Source organism: Poromitra crassiceps (assembly GCF_964638095.1).
Source record: "Poromitra crassiceps genome assembly, chromosome: 30".
In the NCBI taxonomy this organism is placed as follows: Eukaryota; Metazoa; Chordata; class Actinopteri; order Beryciformes; family Melamphaidae; genus Poromitra; species Poromitra crassiceps.
Genome location: NC_139652.1, coordinates 4,811,316 through 4,826,772, shown reverse-complemented (window position 1 = coordinate 4,826,772; position 15,457 = coordinate 4,811,316). Strand labels below are relative to the sequence as shown.

The window sequence follows — 15,457 nt, the reverse complement described above, 5'->3', positions numbered from 1 at the left end:
TCCCCCTCCTCTCCTCTCTCCTCTCCCATCCTCCCCTCTCCTCTTCTCCCCCTCTCTCCTCTCCCCCTCTCCTCTCCTCTCCCATCCTCCCCCTCTCCTCTCCCCTCTTCTCCTCTCCTCTCCTCTCCATCCTCCCCCTCTCCTCTCCCCCCCCTCTCCCCTCCTCTCCCCTCTGCCCCTCTCTCCTCTCCCCCTTCCTCCCCTCCTCTCCTCTCCCCCTCTCCCCTTGCCTCCCCTCCTCCCCCTCTCCCCTCCTCTCCGCCCCTCTCTCCTCTCCCCCTTCCTCCCCTCCTCTCCTCTCCCCCTCTCCCCTTGCCTCCCCTCTCCTCTCCCCTTCCTCCTTCTCTCCCCCTCTCCCCTCCTCTGGTTCTTCTCCTCTCCCCCTCTCCCATCTCCCCTCCTCTGGTTCCCCCCACCCACCCCCGTCAGCGGTCGCCTTTTATACACGGTGCCAAACGGCGCAGGGCAACGTGATTGGCTGGCTCAGATTTGAACAGATCTGAGCCAGCCAATCGCGTTATCCTGAGATGACGTAATGCCCTGTGCCCGATGACCGGATGGACCATATATGGACTTTCTCCCCTAACGGCTAACATTCGCTTGTTAGCCAACCAACCAGCAGCTAGCTAGCTTACCGGAAGCGATATTTTTTTCGGATGATGGCGAAGGCATAACCCGCCCCTGGCCCTCTCTGCCTCTGATTAGTGGCAGCGTTATAAACCATAGATATGACTATATTAAAAACATAAACACACTGGCGTCTTTCATGCAGGCTAGCAAGCGTAACTGCTGTCTGTCTGTCTGACCCACTGAGTTTGACGGTCTGAGCACAGACTGTAGAAAGAGATGTAATGCAGGATAGCCCAGCGAATGTGTTTGGATGGAAGTTTGACCGCTTCCTACCCAGCGTGTGCACGTCTTTCCGACAGGGGTGGCTGTTATGGCAACTATCAACAACAACAACAACAACAACAACTACTACTACTAACTACTACAAGACATAAAGCCCGAAATAGGCTACCTTGTTAATGTGTCTGTCGGAGACACGGCCTAACGTTAACATTTAATATGAGCCGAATATCAGCCTGCGCTCAGCTATGTATAGGCCTACAGGAAGTACAGTAGAGCGGATGTTCAGGTGGGTTGTGACGGTTGTTATTGTTGTCAAGTTAAAACTGTCTATACATATTTCAGCATTCTTAAGTTTGGGAGCCCCTGCTCTGAATGTAGGGTACTTGAACCATGGTCGATCTTTTGATCTCAATTGTATATCAACCTACCAATCGGTTGGTCGAGAATATAGGCTACAGGTTTGATTGATGATGGATTTATTTTTATTTGTTTGATTTGTTTTTAATAATGTATTTATTGTCTCCTTTTATCCTTTCTTTTTCATCTTGTTTGTGACAATTCTCTGTCATGTCCACAGCTTACAATGACCCCCCCCCCCACACACACATAAGAACTTCTGGCGAGATATGCACGATATAAGATAATATGGTGGTCAGATAGGCTATAGGCTATAGTATCTTATAGCAGGTTGGATTTTGATTCAGAATGTTTTGCACTTGAAAAATACCTCACTGAGATGCTGTCATTGTAATTGTTTCAAAAAAGAAAGAAAAAATTAAATAAATAGTCCCCGGGAAGTCTGGCCGTCCTCTTCTACAACAAGTCTGAATCTGATCAAATGTATTGTATTCGTTATTTGGTTCATTGTTATTTAATTATGACTATTGTGTTTATTGTTTGGTAGGAATGATTTGTTGTTGTATCTAAATACAGATAGTTCATACTCCAGACCAGTGGGTGGCGGTAATGTACCCGAAAGCTGTTTGCCAACCGCAATTAAAACCAAAAGAAGAAGGAGAAGAAGTCCTCTTCTACCAGGCCGATCCAACATGGTGGGTAATTTTTACATTTCCAGTCCGCAGTATCCGTCCTAATCCTGCGATTTCAAGGCTTTCCGTGGTCCGCGGCCTCGGGCACGCTGACCGGACTGTCTGGTGTATGTGATGGGTGAAATATTTTAGTTAGATGAGGCAAGCCGTGCGTTTAATCACAATATGAATCTAGTCGGTGATTTTCTGCAGTCAAGCCGCTTTCCTGTCGAACGAAGCACGTTTCGCACGCAGGATTTCTCACAGAAATTGTCCTGAATAGTAGAATAAATAAATAAACGTGCCTCTAGTACTATTATCGCACATGTCAAACTACTTAATTTGTTAACAAAACATGTCCAGCTATTGATTAGAGCTGTAGGCGAAGCCGGCGTTAGCTTAGCTGCTAATATTGTCGCTAATGTATCTAACTTGTTGGCTATGGGGAGGCTCAAGCTTTAGCTAATGAACTGGCTAGCGCAGTGCTGGCTGTTTATCATTGGTAACCCTACACAGGCTGTCATCCACTCATCGCTAGTCAAAAGCGGCGTTTTTACACTGATCTCACATTGATGTCTACTGACAGAATGGACAGCTAAGCTAGGTGAGCTAAGTCATGTCTTTGATATGGTGTTAATGGCTTGAAATGTCAGACAGAATCCACGAGTGTTTACATGCACACCAAAAACGGTTTTTACTGGTAGGAAATCAGCTTATTTGTGGGTTGAAGTTGCGTGATTTCTCAAATTACTCTCCATGCACTGTAATGCTTGCTTTGTAACTACAATATCCGGGTTACTGCACCGGTTGACATGCACAGTTTGAAAAAAACTTCCCCAATAATAAATGAAAAGATTGAGCTGAAACCTAGGTGTAACAATTTATAACTGGCTTATTGTTCCTGTGATTATCACCTTATTCTTATTGTGATAATTATGTAAATGTGTCATCGTCCCACCCTGTGTCGAAAGTGACCGTGGCGTTCTGGTTGCCAGGTCATTGATAGTACAGGAAAATCAACCCTGGCAGTCTTTCCCGTGTTTGCTGGACTCTCTGTTCCTGTCAGACCCTGTTTCTCCCAGACATTCCAGCGTGCGATGCGTCTGTACTGCAGTGCCTGTGAAACGGGTTAATGGATGTAATCGGTGTCCATGTCGATGTGCTCACTGAGTGTTGTTGTCCGGTGACTCCAGGGACGCGTCAGGACCAAGACGGTGAAAAAGGCCGCCCGGGTCATCATTGAGAAATACTACACCCGGCTGGGCAACGATTTCCACACTAACAAGAGGGTGTGTGAGGAGATCGCCATCATCCCCAGCAAGAAGCTCCGCAACAAGATCGCCGGGTGAGTCCAGTGTCAGAGGAGGAAGGCTGTAAAGGGCTGATGTACAACCGTGGAGGAGTCTGTCTGTTGACATGCCGCTGCTAAACAGCGCTGCCATTTTTGAGAAAATCGGGTAGCAAAATTTGATTTTCGGATTTTTTTTTGAGTGCCATTTCTCTGACGTTCGATGGCACATGAATGCAGGGGTGGAGGGGATGCTTCCTCTGGGTGAGTCCAGCACTCGGGTGGGTGGAGGTGGTTACCTACGATAAGGCCTTGTTCCACCTTGCATCGAAAGTGACCATGGTGTTCTGGTTGCCAGGTCATTGATGGTGCAGGAAAATCAACCTGGGAGTCTTTACATTTAATTTCTAGTCAGTTACATTTCTTCGCATTCTTAGACATTACCGTTTGATTTATTTTGCATAATTGGTCAAGTTAATAGTTCGTTTATGGGCTAGAAATTCTGCTAGATGACAGGCACTAGGCGCCATTTTCCCCTTCATTTGGAAGAGAAAATTATCCTGAAATGAAGATTTGAGTGACAGCTGCCGTGTCGTGATATGATTGGTTGAAATCTTGAAAAATGAACTTTTGATGTGAAAAAGTGTGAAAAACTAAAGAAATTAGACTTTTTTGGTGTGTTTTTTTTTGCATACATTATTAAATAGGTGCACTGAATACCCAGGTATTTGAACTAAAAGAAAAAAGTCATTTTTGGGTTCAGCTCGACTTTAAAATATATTTAAACGGCCTTAAGAGGTATTGAATTTAACTTCACGATTCCTGCATACAGTATACCCTGTCACAACAACACTACCTAGCTGGTTTCAACACCTTAGTGGCTCCTCTGGGCCTTTTCCATCTTTGTCCCACCCTGTATCGAAAGGATGGCCATGGTGTTCTGGTTGCCAGGTCATTTATATTATTACAGGAAAATCAAGCTGAGTGTCTTTCCCGTGTTTGTTGGACTCTGTTCCTGTCAAACCCTGTATCTCTCAGACATTCTAGCGTGTGATGCGTCTGTGCTGCGGTGTGTCTGTGCTGCGTCTGTGTTGAGCCGCGGGGCATGTGAAATATTCTGGGCTGTAGTTTGGTAACTGGTGTGTCTCCGCAGGTATGTGACCCATCTGATGAAGCGGATCCAGAGAGGTCCAGTCAGAGGAATCTCCATCAAGCTGCAGGAGGAGGAGAGAGAGAGGAGGGACAACTACGTCCCAGAGGTCAGTACAGTCTCTGCCACGCTGTCTGTTGCTGTTATGCTGACAAGTAGGGCTGCACAATGAATCGAATATTAATCGTGATCGAAGATTTACGATAACTGATATTTATCGGTCCACCGATATTGGTCGATATTGCAGATATTTTTTTTATTTTGTATTTTTTAAGTTATAGACAGCATGTTGTGTATATTTGATCTTTTTTCTTAACTCAAGTTATATTTTACATTTGTTCTATTTGTGTTTTTGTATTTCTAGTTATTTATAATGATTAAATTCACAGTTCAGTTTACTGTTTCACTGCATTGATGTCATTTTGGACAATAAAGTTGATTGATAAGCTGTAAAATATCCTGCCTACATTACATATCTCAAGTCATGTCAAGTCATACCTTTGTCAAGTGTTTGATATTTGAGGGATCATTGCAAAACAAATTGTGTAATATAATGTGTAAGAATATCGGCCGATATATCTATCGGAATTTATTTACTCCCTAATATCGGCATCATTGAGACCTATGATGGAGTGCAGTGCGTGGAAAGATCAACCTACAAACTAGTCTGTCAAAGTGAAACTAGTTCAGCTTTTGATGAGTGCAACTACTCATCTGCTGACGAACTCCATCAGCCAATGAAATGTATGTAGACTGCTTCACACAGGGTATCCGCGGGGTCTTGAAAAGTATTAAAAGTTTATTGATCAATTTTGGGAAAATTACGGCCCTTAAAAAGTCTTAATCGCCATTCGCCAATCAAGGTATTACATTTTGTAGCTATCGTGCGGATTGTGTTAATTGAGCATATCGTCTCATATCAATCACAGACCCCTGAATTGAATCGAAATCGTATCGTGGCAGACTTTGTGATATGAGCAAATATCGTATTGTTGTCCAAATAATCTATATCGTATGGTGATCAAACTTGTGATTTACAGCCCTACTACTGGTGTGATGAAAGTGGTGTTTTGAGTCTTAAAATATATTTAAAAGGCCTTAAGAGGTATTGGATTTAACTTAACGATTCCTGCATACAGTATACCCTGTCACAACAACACTACCTAGCTGGTTTCAACACCTTAGTACCTCCTCTGGGCCTTTTCCATCTTTATCCACCCTGTATCGAAAGGATGGCCATGGTGTTCTGGTTGCCAGGTCATTTATATTATTACAGGAAAATCAAGCCGAGAGTCTTTCCCGTGTTTGTTGGAATCTGTTCCTGTCAAACCCTGTATCTCTCAGACATTTCACCTCCTAAAGTAGTCTGTTCCCTCTCACCACCAGCTGTTCAGAGAGATTCTGCTGCTGAGACACAGAACTAACCCTAACCCGTTGACATGCTCTTAATAATAACTGTGTGGAGAGAAGCTTCTACCAGCATCTACTGAATAGATTGCTTCTGTCTGTCTGTCCAGGTCTCTGCTCTGGACCAGGAGCTGATCGAGGTGGATCCAGACACCAAGGAGATGCTGAAGCTGCTGGTAAGCCATTTCATTTCATACATAACGATGCAGTGTGCTTCAGGGTAAAAAGATGTGCAAGTTGCCTATGAATATCTTTTCAAATCCTTTTTTGACGTGATATCACGTCAATCCGTGTTTTCACCATCATGTGTGATAGATGGCGCTCTTGGCCACCTTATGGTATTTGAAAGGAGAGCCGATGCACACGCTCACAATCTTATGGATGGGTGCGTCGGAGGATAGAGTCCATAAAGCAGAAGAAAGAATTCCCGCACACTATCCGGTTACTGGCAAACTTTATTACAACGTTTCGGTCACTCAGACCTTCATCAGGTACCTGAAGGGTCTGAGTGACCGAAACGTTGTAATACAGTTTGCCAGTATATGGATGGTGTGCGGGAATTCTTTCTTCCACCTTATGTTATGAAATGCCACTGCACCTCCGGAGCCGCCCAGAAGCAACGGTTATTGTCCACCGAAACCAGCAAGCAGAGAAAAGCTAAATCTGCGTCCAGGAAAAAACACTGCAACGAGCAGCCCTGCCCGAGGCGACGCGCCGTCAGACGGACTCCCGACGGTCACCAAAGCCGAAGGACTTTCCTCAGCAGACGCTGGCAAACGCACACAAATCACTTCTCCTGTCAGCTAGAATTAATCATCCGGTTTGTGAGCGCTCACGTCGTGTACATTTCAGCCGTCAAATATGCCCCCAAACCTCCAGACATCGAGCACCCACCGCCCCTGGCAAGACGAGAGGGTGATCTGTATGTCCCCTCTCTGAGGACGGGGTGAAACACATTTCTTTCTCGGCTTTCTGGAGACAGACGAGCGTTTTCGGTGAAAAGCAAAGCCCACGTTCAAGTGTCCACAACTAAAGAACGGATGAAGGCAGAAACAAACTTTTCTTTCTATGAAAGTAGATGCTCTCTTCTTTCATTTGAGATATTCAGTGTTTACATAAGAAGAAAATATTCTGTGGGTCCACTCCTGGAAGATGAGTGAAAATGGTCAGAAACCCTGGCGGGGAAAGAGTTAACTGTTAAAAAGGACAGGAAACATTTGATCATGTGACTCGAGTTCATTTGCATTTCACCTCAGACAAGACGGGACACTGCTTTCAAGTCTGAAGTTTACTTTACATTAATTTTGAGAGAAAGATGAACGACTGTTTCAGCTTTTCGCCAACTAGGGCGCTGCTAGATGATGTCACAAGTTGTGATGATGTCACTAGTTGTGACATCATCGAGCAGTAGAGCAGTGGTTAGTTGTGACATCATCGAGCAGTAGAGCAGTGGTTAACGTTTCTGGCTTCAGTAGTACTAGTACCCGCTTTCCCTGATTTCTGAATCTAAGTACCCTCTTTACCCGACTACAACATTTTGCTTAGAAAACGACAAGAGAAAACTATAATATATGATGCAATGACTGAATGATAACCTACCCTTTTAAGGAATATAACATTTCAAAATAAGAAAAGGAGTGAAAGAGTTGCAATTAGTGCCTCCTGAGCACATTTATTTTAACGTTTCATTTAAAGTTTCCCCTTTTTCTCAAGTACCCCGTGTCCACGTATATAGGTATAACTACGGCAGTTTGGGAAGCACTGCACCGGAGTACAGGCTAGTCAGGTGTTGGTAGTAAAGATGTATTCTAACAGTCTGACAGCATTATAATACTGTTGTTTGTGAAAATCATACTGAAGCATACTGTAAATATGAATAAATAACCCGTGTACGCGCGACACAACCAACATTTGATATGAAGAAAACAAGCAAATGACAGACTAGCATTGCTTTGGCTTTCTCTAGAATACAATGCAGTTAATTGCCGCTGATTTATAAAAGTAAAAATCCACATTAAATACATTAATTTAATAATCCACCTTTTGTAATGCCACGCCACCCTGTATCGAAAGTGACCATGGTGTTCTGGTTGCCAGGTCATTGATAGTACAGGAAAATCAACCTGAGAGTCTTTCCCGTGTTTGTTGGACTGTGTTCCTGTCAAACCCTGTTTCTCTCAGACAGCGCCACCTTCCTGTCAGACCTGTTAGCTTGTGTATTCAGAGCCGTCTCTCTCTGTCTCCTCCCCCTGCAGGACAGACCTGTCTGTACCAGGCTTTAGCTTGTCAGCTTGCGTGTTGTGTATTTCAGAGCTGTCTCTCTCTGTCTCCCCCTGCAGGACTTCGGCAGTCTGTCCAACCTGCAGGTCACCCAGCCCACCGTCGGCATGAACTTCAAGCAGCCCCGAGGAGTCTAAACGTCTGTCAAATATCTTCTAATAAAAAGCCCTTGGAAAAACTCAACTGCTGACGATGACTGTGTTTTTACTGCTCAATGATCATTCAAGAGGGAACAAAACTAACTCCTTGGTCTCACACAAATTTTCCTGAGGGGGGCGCTGTAACCACACGGAATACTGATGTAAGCTTCTCCAGTCCTGCCTTCCTCTTCCTACTTTAAATTGATTTGATTCCCTGGTGCTTGGCTGTTCAGATAACATACAGATAGTCTCTCCCCAGACTCAAATATTACGTTGAATCGCTGCGCTCTGCATACTACATGAGTCTGTGCCAATTAACAGCCACTGCTGGTTTTGAAGGCGGGTTGAAATTGAATGGGCTGCGCCTGTTGTCTGATCGCAAAGTCGTTACTGATTGGAGAGGACTGAAGCCATCACTGGCATATGACTGGCCAAGTGAACGGTTCCCTCCCATAACCAGCCCTCTGTTAGGGGGGGGGGATAATCATCAAGTTCAAAATTTCAACACACCCATTTGGGACTTGATTAACACTATCAATACAAGAACTTTGACACCAAAAGTAACTGTATCTTGAAAATAACCCCCCACCCCTTGAAAATGAAAAAAGAACCCAAAAAGTGGCATTTTCTGCACATTCCGCCTGGTATGCATAAGCTATTCTTACTGTTTGACTATGTACTGTTGAATGAATGCTTTCAAACCCATTTGAGAATTAATAAACACTATTAATAGAAGAACTGCTACACCTCAAAGTAACTCTGTATCTTGAAAATAATCCCCCATCCCTCTTTAAAATTAAAAAAGAACACAAAAAGAGCGTTTTTTGGGCTGTTCCGCCCTCTGTATGCATTCACCATTCTTACAGTCTGCTAATACTAAAAGACTAAACTCATTTGGAAAACTTGATTTTATTTTTATTCCAAATACAAAACAGTTAAATCATTTTTATTCAGTCACATTGACATGGAAAGAACTTGAACTTGTCAGTCTTAAGTAGCACCTCACATTTTTCTTAGCCTTTCAAGACTTTCTTGGAATTTTGCATATTCCAGTGTGGTTCGGTCACTCCTTTTGCCTAGGTACGCCATGAGAGCATCTCCAAACTCCTGTGCCGTTTTCATCCTCCTCTTCCCACTGGGCAGTGTCACCTGCATTCTGAAGATAGGATCGACTTTAGGCAGAAGCGTGGTACTTTCTCTGGCAAACTGAACCTCAAGCTTCATCCTCTGCAGCTTTGCGTTACTGTTCAGACTTTCATCCACAAGGAACTTCTCAACTTCCCCACTGTCAGTGAAGGGGCCACCTCTAGATTTCAGTGTGTCCAGCATGTCTAGTCTCTTCCTCTCCTTTCTTTGAGCCATCTCCTGTTTCTGGTCTGCCCCACTCTCGAATTTCGCCTTCATAAGTTTACTCCAGTTGAGTTCAACCTCTCTTTTTGCTTGGGCTGCTGCCTTGAAACCTCTGAAGGACGGAATCTGTCCATCCCTAAGCTCCTGGCTCTTCTGTAAAATGATTGACCTACTGACTGCGTTCAGTGTGCCTAGCTTCTTCAGTCTGTAGTCCACCTTGCCACATTGTCTCTCCATCCCAATGTTGTGCACAGGGGTGTCATCAATGTTACTAGCCTGTTCACTGACAGGGTAGTCCATTCGGAAGGTCTCCTCATCAATCCCATAGTCCCTCCTCTGCCTGGCCAGGATAGTCTGCAGGTGGGGCTGCATGAGATCTATCAGCTTTTTCACTTCATCCAAGTGTTCGGCAGCCACGTCTGACACTGAGTTCAGGACCTCCTCCGTGTAGGTCTTCTTTACGCTACGGAAAAGCTTGTCAGACACTACAGGATACTCAGGTGTTGTGAACGTAGTGTAGTTGTCGCTGATTGGCTCGCCCAAGCCTGTATGCAGTCCCCTGTAGAACTCCCTGAGCTGAGTATGGGTAGCATCTTTCTCTATGGTTCTGGCATAGAAGGGCTCCACCAAGTGCACACCCAGGCAGGAAAACACCACGAGGACCACCTTGAGGTAGGGAAGCTCCATCACTTCTCTGACGAGGCAGGCCAGGCGGTTGTTTATGTGAGGGTTCTGGCTCAGGAACTCTGTCAGATGGCCAAAGTGGTGTATTAGGACTGCTGCTGCCCTGGAGAGACACCCAAACCTGCTGTCTTTGTAGGAAAACAGCACACTGGATACCTGCCTTTGCTCAAGGAAGAGGAGGAATTCCCTGTAGCGGTTCCAGGGTTTGTGGGCTTACTCAGGAGCCACCAACTTGAGGCACATGTCCAGTGTCTGTCCAGCCACACTAGCATTCTTGCTGTCTACATCCAGATCCACCATGAAACTCTGTAGCACTTGCTCCATCTTTATATCAGCCTCCACCAACCGCATCACTTTATTCATGGCACTGCTGAAGCCCAGTGTAGTGTGGGTGCCACAAAAGATCTGCCCTGCTGGCACAAACCAAGCTAAATTATCATGTAATATAATATCATATAATAATATAATTATAATATGATATAATATAATAATTTTGTTAAAAAGGAAAAAACATACCTGCGACAACTCTGTTTGACTGCTTGTCAGATGGTGTGTTGAATATGACTGCTGCTTGGGGATTTCAACGGTTTGCTTGCAGTCAACCAGGAGCCACAATGCATTATGTAAATATACTTAGTGACATTAGAACTTTGCAACATCTGACAGGTGAACCAAAGTGTTCTCTTAAGATTTTATTTTATTTTTAATGATAAAAGGGGGGAAAATGGGGAAAAAAACATGTACGATTTAGTTTTTTGGGTGGGGTGGGGGGTTTATTTCATGATGGGTACCAACTCCCAATACAAAATATCTCCCAAATGACCCAATGCACCATCCCTGAAGTGGGCGTAATCATTTTCCATTATTTTTATTTTTAGGCCATTTATCCCCCCCCCCTACCTCTGTGGGAAAGTGTCCCAGACCCAGAGAGAGATCTGCAGCATGCAGTAACGTAGTGTATCAGACCCAGAGAGGTCTGCAGCATGCAGTAACGTAGTGTATCAGACCCAGAGAGGTCTGCAGCATGCAGTAACGTAGTGTATCAGCCTAAGAACTGTCATGGGTCTGGCGTTGAGACTAACAAAATACAAAATGATACAAAATTAAGAAATGCATAATATGGCCCCTTTAACATTAGTGTGGGGCTGCTATTTGGACATTTCTGGTCCTACTGGTCTGAAATTAAGCCCAGGTAAAAATAAATTGACATCTCTGAGTGCTGTTGTCATGAACACAGCTCTTTGAGATGTCAGCCATAAGGAATGAACACTGAGCTCTGTGTACTGTTGTCAGCCATAAGTGCTATGTGAAATAGTGAGTCGGAGCAGTCCAGCTCATAGAACATGAAAATAATTATAATAAAATAAATGGATCAAACGGAAGCATTCACAGCAGTCATGGGCCGTCATTTGGATGTATTTATTATTGTCAGCTGTACAGCATTACATTCCCATAGCATCTCCAATGACATGTCTCAACCTCAAACAGACATGACAGAGGTGTTTGTTCTTCTTCCATTGTTTCCTTGGTGTGTTCAAAGGGTCTAAAAAAATGTCCCTTACCTAACAGGGACAGCAATGACCCGCAGATGTCCCTTACCTAACAGGGACAGCAATGACCCGCAGATGTCCCTTACCTAACAGGGACAGCAATGACCAAGAGAAGGACAGTGGAAAAACCTCCATATTACTGACTTTGAGACATTTGAACACAGTCCCAAGCTCTGGAGAAAGAACAATTCCAAATTAAAATGGGTCAAACTGTCCAATTCATGAGGTCAGGAAAGGTGTAGTCTGCCTCCAGCCACCATATTGACATCATTACCACACAAGAGGACCACGTTTGAATCCTCACGGAACCCAATCGACCAACAAGTCTTCAAATCGAGCATAAAAAAAATATTAAAATGTTCGTAATAAATCAAAGAAGCAAAAAATTTACATTATTTACAAGCAAACCATCTGTCAGAATTGTGTATTATAGTTGTTACGGTGAGGTTTCTCAACAACATACTGTGTTATGAGCGAGGTTGATGGAGTGGTTGAATGGACCTGTTCAGTTCTGTTATAGAGCTGCACACCTGAGGGGCCCCACATGGTCAGATTAGCCTGAGGGGCCCCACATGGTCAGATTAGGGCCCCGGCTCGGGCTGTGCTCATTTTAACAATAGAACAAAATAAAATAAAGTTGTGTTTATGGCCTAATTTGACACAGCAGACAGCGCAGCACGACAACAGGGGTTCCCAACCTTTTTTGGCTTGTGACCCGACTTTGACGTCACAAAAATCGAGGGACCCGAGACATTCAAATTCCGGTACACCATCGATAATATCATCAGTGATGTCACAGTATGCTTCTTTACTCCCCCTCAGAATTCTGACTTTAATCTAAAGATTCTGACTTTTCCCCTCAAAATTCTGACTTTAATCTCAGAATTCTAACTTTATTTTCAGAATTCTGACTTTATTCTCAGAATCCTGATTTAAAGTTATAATCTCAAAGATTGTCATCTAAATAAAAAATCAAAGTCACTATATCGCCATAGGTGTCACCCTATCTTTGTTAGTTTTAAATTGTATATATATATATATATTTCAGGCAAACCTATTTGAATTCAGGCGACCCCAAGTATGGGAACCACTAGAATGCTTTTATTTTGGTGATTTAGACATGTCGTCATACGGTGATATTGACTCCGGTCCTTGACAGTTTGTTAATTTTAGAAGAAAAATCATGGCCTTGGAAGTTTTTGAAAATAGACATGGGTCATTGAAAGTGCTTGAGATTATATATTCTGGTCCAGAATAGAAGTTCTTTTGATTTTTTTTTAACTTAACATGAGTAAACAGGTGTAACACAGGTTGATACATTCAAGCCTCTGTATTTTTAATAGTTGTCTGTGAGCTTCTGTAAAGCTGCTAGTTGTCATAAACATTCTCAGTGTTGTAACAGTCATTAAACTTGATCCCTGTCTCAAACTAGGCCATGTTGGCTCCTTGAATTTGGGGGAATTGAGTCTAGAAAGTCCCTGAATTTGATGTTGAAGAAGGTGTGTGAACCCTGGGTTAGGCATGTAACGTTGGTTGTGATGGTTAAGGTTAGGGGGGTAAATAGAAGATCTATGCATTTAGTCAATAAATGTCCTCACTAAGCCCTCCTTTAACCCTTAGATATCTCTTACATGTACAAGGAAGACAGTGAAGGCATCGTCTGTTAACCCTTAGATATCTCTTACATGTACGAGGAAGACAGTGAAGGCATCGTCTGTTAACCCTTCCCTCGACAGTGGCCTCGATTTTAAACAACCAGCCGTTGAATATTGACATCTCAGATTTCATTTTCCATCCAAAAACTCATACTATTTGAAACAAGATTATACAGACAGACAAGAAGAATGGGAGCCAACAATACTTTAAGAGGCAAATTAAATTATCGTAAACCACTTCTTTATATAAAAGAAAAAAAAGAAAAAAGGGGGGAGGGGGGGTTCTAGGTTTCTGTTTATAGTACATAGAAGATTCTGAATCGGAGAAGCTGAAATGTGTCAAAATGGGTTGCAAATGAGTTGTAAAACAGAGGAGATTCACACCACCCACCTAAATAATGCAGCTAAATCATATACTTTAATAAAAAAAAAACACACAAAATTGATTTCCTCTCACCAGAGCAACAAGCACTTTGTTTCAGGCTGGAGGTTCACTGGGTAGTTAATGATCTGGCATTAAAGGATAATTCAGTTTTTTTACAACCTGGATCTTATTTACTGCTTTTTTTAAATGATTTTTAATTCACCCTGAAAATAACTTTTTGAAACCGATGCACTACAACATTATCATTGCACTAAAAAAGTGCAGAGCAGCGCCCTGAAACACGAGGAAATGCAGGCATGTGTAATGCATGTATTTACGTCCTGTAAATAGCTTATTTTCTAACACGCAGCAGCTCATATCGTTATTATATCATAGCGACAGTGAGAAAATGGCCGCTGTATTGACGTTGTTGTTGTTTGTTTACCCTGTCTGTCTGTCCATCTGCTGTCCGTCACAAAAGCTCCCGTTCCTCCACATGGATGTTATTCCAGCTCAAATAAATACGGGTGGCCATCGAATTCAAATGCATCGTCTATATTCTCAACATCAGATAAATATTAGCGGTGTCTAGCATGCTATGGGCTAGCATGCTATGGGCTAGCATGGCGGCTTCATCCACTGCTCTGAGGCTGAAATGAGCCGCTGCGTGACAGAAAATAAGCTCTTTACAGGATGTAATTGCATGTGTTTCACATGCCCCGCTTTCCTCTGTTCCAGGCTGCGGCTGGGCTCGGTAATTGCGGTGGTGGATTGATTTGGAAAATGTCTTTTCAGGGCGAGATAAAAATCATATTAAAAATCATTATAAAAAAAAAAGCAGAAAATAAGAGGTTGTAAAAAAAAAATAAAAAAAAATCTTTAAACTGTGTTTTGGGTGATCAGATTGTAATGGGATAGTAGTGCCTGACCACATGAAAGTACAGCTGTAAATGCACTCAAGACACATTGAGGACGGATTGTGATCCGATCGGCCAAACCACCTCTGGAGGTTGTCGGGGAGGGGACACACTGTGACCACATTGAATTAGAAATGCAAATGTGTTCTCAAGCCACATAATGACAACGGTCACCGCTGTTTCTCTGCTGCTCTACGCTATGGACCATGCCTGATCTGATCGCAATGGGATGGACTCATACCAGGTATTAAATGTAATCAGGTTAATGTGGTCAAGCACTATCGCATTGCAATCTGATCACCCAAAACACATTTGAATGCCAGCTGTAGACAGGGTTATTTTCATCCGGAGACAGACAATTGAAACAGCATCTGAAGAAGAGCGGAGGAGAGCAGTTTGTCTTTATCTTGGTCGAGATCGGTATGAGGGGGATGTGTGTGTGTGTGTGTGTATGTGTGTGTATGCGTGTGTGTGTGTGTGTGTGTGTGATGATCAGTATGCGTGTGTATATATACATGTGAGAAGGTGTGTATTTCTGTGTCATCAGGTCATCAGGAGGCGTCTCCCCTACATCTGTCTATGGTTGTTTTTGTTGCTGCTGCCGTCATTTTGTGCAGAACAACCTGAATGTTTACTAGAAAGGAGGCAAAATGGCCGTCATGAAAACGTCCATGAATGGAACGTGGAGTGAAGGCAAAGGATGGGTGTTGCGTCTGTGTATGTATCTGCTAATGGAGTGTCAAAGTCACGCCCTCTTCCGGGAGAGGCATACAAACCAAGGTATTTCATCCG

At 43.4% G+C, this 15,457-nt stretch overlaps 2 protein-coding genes across 2 annotated transcripts in view; one reads left to right on the top strand and one right to left on the bottom strand.

Moving 5' to 3' along the window:
• The first annotated feature begins 1,862 nt into the window (after nt 1–1,862).
• LOC310800611 (small ribosomal subunit protein eS17) lies at nt 1,863–8,188 on the top strand. The gene is made up of 5 exons (XM_083663241.1): nt 1,863–1,904; nt 3,074–3,225; nt 4,322–4,427; nt 5,836–5,901; nt 8,065–8,188. Exons 1-5 carry the CDS (start codon nt 1,902–1,904, stop codon nt 8,140–8,142), a joined length of 405 nt encoding a protein of 134 aa, XP_083519367.1. The 5' UTR covers nt 1,863–1,901; the 3' UTR covers nt 8,143–8,188.
• A 3,393-nt stretch (nt 8,189–11,581) lies between these two features.
• Nucleotides 11,582–15,457, bottom strand: part of LOC310800601 (transcriptional repressor CTCF-like) — a 32,701-nt gene continuing 28,825 nt past the window's right edge. The window contains exon 16 of the mRNA XM_083663224.1: nt 11,582–15,457. This exon is cut by the window's right edge and continues 1,347 nt beyond it. The gene's annotated coding sequence lies outside the window, so the exon portion shown is untranslated.